The sequence below is a fragment of the Nicotiana tomentosiformis genome, chromosome 1 (genome assembly GCF_000390325.3).
Source record: "Nicotiana tomentosiformis chromosome 1, ASM39032v3, whole genome shotgun sequence".
NCBI lineage: Eukaryota > Viridiplantae > Streptophyta > Magnoliopsida > Solanales > Solanaceae > Nicotiana > Nicotiana tomentosiformis.
Genome location: NC_090812.1, coordinates 130,500,401 through 130,505,187, shown reverse-complemented (window position 1 = coordinate 130,505,187; position 4,787 = coordinate 130,500,401). Strand labels below are relative to the sequence as shown.

The following is a 4,787-nucleotide window of genomic DNA, read 5'->3' as shown; positions in this document are numbered from 1 at the left end:
CTTCTTCATAATGTGGAAGGATATGCTTCGGAACGAGTTGCCCTATTTCAAACTTCATGGGTCACACTTTCTTCTTGTAGGTGCGGGCCATTCTTTGTTGATATAATTGCCCATGACAAACTGCGGCCAATCGTTTTTCATCAATCAAGGTCAATTGTTCCAATCGGGTCTTAACCCATTCCTCATCCTCAATATCGGCTTCGACAATAATCTGAAGAGAGAGAATTTCAACTTCTGTTGGTATTATGGCTTCAGTGCCATTAACCAATAAGTAAGGGGTGGCTCCCGCTGATGTGCGCACGGTTATGCGATATCCCAATTGTACGAAAGGCAGCTTTTCATGCCACCGCATGGAACCCAGAACCATTTTCCTAAGGATCTTCTTAATGTTCTTGTTTGCAGCTTCAATGGTGCCATTGGACTTGGACCGATAACGAATAGAATTGTGATGCGTAATTTTAAATTGCTCGCATACCTCTCACATCAAGTAGCTGTTTAGATTTGCGGCATTGTCCGTAATGATAGTTTTAGGAATACCAAAATTGCAGATAACGTTAGAATGCACAAAATCTACCACTTCTTTCTTAGTGATAACTTTGAAGGTGACCGCTTTGACCGACTTTGTGAAGTAATTGATGGCAACCAAAATAAATATGTGGCCATTTGAAGCTTTCGGCTCAACTGGTCCAATAGCGTACATGCCCCAAGCAACGAACGACCAAGGAGCAAACATGAGATGTAGTTCTGAAGGCCGAGTGAATCAGGTCACTGTGCATCTGACACTGATGACACTTGTGAACGAAACTGAAGCAATCATTTTTCATGGTCATCCAATAATAACCTGCTCGGAGTATTTTCTTAGTGAAGATGTTACCATTCATGTGGGGGCCACATACTCCCAAATGCACTTCACTCATAATTCTCTCGGCTTCTCGGGAGTCTACACATCTCAACAAATTCAGATCTGGAGTTCTTTTGTACAAGATTTCTCCACCTAGAAAGAAACTACTAGCAAGTCGTCTGATGGTGCTCTTTTGGTCTCCGTTTGCTTTTTCCAGATACTCTTTTATTTTCAACAACTTTTTGATATCATGGTACCATGGTTCACCATCCGGTTCTATCTCAACTGCATTACAGTAACCGTGCCTTTCCTGAACTTGAATTTCTAAGGGATTAATGTGAGTGTTACCCGGATATGGGATCATTAAAGCCAAAGTAGCTAGTGCATCTGCTAGCTCGTTGTGGAATCGGGGAATATACCTAAATTCAATAGACTTGAACTGTTTGTTATGGTCTTCCACATGTTGTCTATATAGGATGAGATTTATGTCTCGAGTTTCCCATTCACTTTGAGCTTGTTGAATAAGCAAGTCAGAATCTCCCATGAACAATAATTCCCGCACGTCCATATCAATTACCATGTTTATACCCATTATGCAAGCTTCATATTCAGTGGTGTTGTTAATGCAGAAGAAACGAAGTCAAAATGTGGCTGGATATTGTTGACCTGTGGGCGAAATAAGGATTGCCCCAATCCCTACACCTTTTGCATTTACAACCCCATCAAAGAACATTTTCCAAGCATCACAGTTTTCTGGAACCACTTCAACTGAAGTTACTTCCTCGTCTGAAAAGTAAGTGTTCAAAGGCTGGTATTCATCATCAACCGGGTTTTTAGTTAGATGATCCGCCAAGGCTTGGGCTTTCATCGCAGTGTGAGTGACATAGACAATGACAAATTTAGTGAGTAGGATCTGTCACTTTGCTAATCTTCCTGTCGGCATCGACTTCTGGAATATGTATTTGAAGCCATCCATTCGGGAGATGAAGTAAGTAGTGTAAGCCAAAAGTTAATGCATCAGCTTCTGAGCGACCCAAGTTAGGGCGCAGCTGGTTCTTTCCAACAGAGTATACTTAACTTCATAACTAGTGAACTTCTTGCTCAATTAATAAATTGCATGTTCTCTATTCCATGTTACATCATGTTTCCCCAAGACACATATAAAAGAATTTTCCAGGACCGTCAAGTATAGGAACAAAGGTCTTCCTGGCTCAGGCGGAACCAAAACAGGCGGGTTTGATAGATAATCCTTGATCTTATCAAAGGCTTCTTGGCATTTATCTATCCATCTGATTGTTGCATCTTTCTTTATAAGCTTAAATATGGGCTCACAAGTTGTGGTGAGTTATGAAATGAACCTGCTAATGTAGTTCAATCTTCTGAGTAAGCTCAAAACCTCTTTCTTGCTTTTCGGAGGTGGCAGATCTTGATGCAGAGTTAGTTGGATTCAGTTTCATATCATACCTACGGAGTCTTTTGAAAAACTTCCTCAAATATCGCACATGATTATCTTCCGTTCTGGACTTGATAATCACATCGTCCACGTACACTTCGATTTCCTGATGCATCATATCATGGAAAACGGTGGTCCTGGCCCTCATGTAAGTTGCCCCTGCATTCTTTAGATCGAAAGGCATGACCCCGTAGCAGTAAGTGCCCCAGGACATTGTAAACGCGGTCTTTTCTGCATTTTCCTCATCCATCAGGATTTGATGGTATCCGGCATAAGAATTCACGAAGGATTGTATCTCATGTTTAGCATAGTTATCGATGAGGATATGAATATTCTGCAAAGGGAAGTTATCTTTAGAGCTTGCTTTGTTCAGATCCCTATAATCAACACAAACTCAGGTTTTCCCGTCTTTCTTTGGCACCGCACCACATTGACCAACCATGTGGTGTATCGGACAATTCAGATCACGTTGTCTTTCAACTATTTTGTGATCTTTTCATTTGTCTTGCCAATCATGTCCATTTTGAATTTTCTTTGCTTTTGTTGGACGGGTGGAAATCCGATGTAAGTGGGAAGTTGTGCACTACTAAATAAACACTCAGTCATGGCATGTCATCATATGACCATGCAAACATATCCTTGAACTCAAATAATAGTTCGATCAGGTCGTCCCTACTTTTTTTGTCGGCATGCTTATCTTTGTTTCCCTGACCTCTTCTGAGTTTTCCAAATTAATCGGCTCGGTTTCATTTAGATTTGACTTAGGTTTATCCTTATATTGTTCCATTTTTCTATTTATTTCCCTAAAGGCCTCATCTTTATCATATTCTGCCTCTTGATTCATTATTTTGAAATTAGACAGTTTTAGGATCTTGGTGTGAAGTCCGCAGGATGTCATGTTATTAAAGTCTGCATTAAATAAACTGAAAAGAAGATAAGAAAAATAACAAAATCAGAAAACAGACAAAAGACATTCATAGACGATAAAATATTGATCGCATTTCATTGAATTAAAAAGATAGAAGGGTTTACATCAGAAAGTAAGGCAGTAAAGTAAAAACATTCGAGTTACACCTTGAAATAACCTGAATGCATAAAAGACAGCAAAACAGACTACCTCCCGTCTAACAGGGAATACGGTAGCCTCCCAATTTTTGAGCTTAAAGTCAGGGACCATGTACTGCACTTCGTCACGGCTCGTGCCTTCCCCAGGCTAGACCATGTTTGACTCATACAACATCTTTTTCAGAGCTCCACAAATCTCGTCTATTTCTTCAACCGTGAAAGCCTCTTTCTCTTTTTCATCGTACTTTGATTTGACAAAGGATTGTGAGAGATGTGGGATAGGATTTGAAAGAACCCATCCATTTTCCTTGCATTCTTTGGCCCATTTCTCATCAGCTCAGGAGGGAAGGAAGCCCAAGCCGAAGGTTCCCTCATTTTTAATAGGCTAGATGGGCTCATTGATGCCCTGCAGCTATGCTCCTAAACCCTTTCCAGACTTGTACCCATTTTTGAATATCGGAGTGGGGACTATGACTAAGTCACTAGATAAACAAGGCTGAGCAACGGAGCCCCTTCTTCAAATTGGTCGGTGACCAAAATCTCAATGGCTTGGTAGACAATATGCTCACTACCTTCTCTTGCTTCAAGGCATGGGGCTAATGGTTCCCTATAGATGGATTGATCTTCCTCTTCGTAAACGATAATTTCTTGGTTGTCATGCTCAAATTTGACCATTTGGTGGAGCATGAAGGGAATAACTCTGGCAGCGTGTATCCAGGGTCTACTGAGAAGAAATTTATAAGATGTCTCCATGTCTAACACTTTAAAGGTTACTTCAAAATCTACAGGGCCAATAGTCAACACCAAATTAATTTTCCCGATAGTGTCCCTCTTGATCCTGTTGAAAGAACGGACATAGACATTGTTAGCACGGATCCAGTTCGTACTGATTTTCATTCTTTGAAGTATGGATAGAGGCAGATATCCACTCCTGAGACATCATCCAACATAACTCTTTTCACATAATACCATTCGCACTTGACAATCAAGTGAAGGGCTTTGTTGTGTGTAGATTTCTCAACGGGCAATTCATTGTTGCTAAACGATATATTATTAACCTCGAAGAATCTTTCGATCATCCTCTCCAATTGTGCCGCTGTCATTTCATCTAGGATGTAGGACTCATTCAAGGTTTTGAGTAACACCTTTCGGTGATCATCTGAACTTAGAAGTAGGGACAAAAGCGATATTTATGAGGGAGTCTTTCAAAGTTGATCTACTATGGAGTACTCTGGAGCTTTCATTTTTTTGAAAACGTCCTCAGCTTCTTCACTGCTAACTGGCTTCTTTGGAGGCATTTGATTATACATGTTCTGCTTGGCTTTTCTCAATTTGTCTAGGGTGTAGTACCTCTCGAACCTAGTAATTTCATTGACCTCCCCTGCAAGCTCTTACCCTTTATAAGTAACAACAATTTTGTTGTAGTTC

The 4,787-nt window shown here is 40.5% G+C and overlaps 1 protein-coding gene across 1 annotated transcript; it reads right to left on the bottom strand.

Moving 5' to 3' along the window:
* Positions 1-765: 765 nt before the first annotated feature.
* LOC117279762 (uncharacterized) lies at positions 766-1,421 on the bottom strand. The gene is made up of 2 exons (XM_070200853.1): positions 897-1,421; positions 766-804 (listed from the first exon to the last, which is right to left on the bottom strand). Exons 1-2 carry the CDS (start codon positions 1,419-1,421, stop codon positions 766-768), a joined length of 564 nt encoding a protein of 187 aa, XP_070056954.1.
* Between the last annotated feature and the right edge of the window lie 3,366 nt (positions 1,422-4,787).

Coding starts and splice junctions, on each gene's coding strand:
- LOC117279762 (XM_070200853.1), bottom strand. CDS start 1,421: ATGGTAATTGATATGGACGTGCGGGAATTATTGTTCATGGGAGATTCT. Junction 805..896: donor TGAGTGAAGTGCATTTGGGA/GTATGTGGCCCC, acceptor TGATTGCTTCAG/TTTCGTTCACAAGTGTCATC.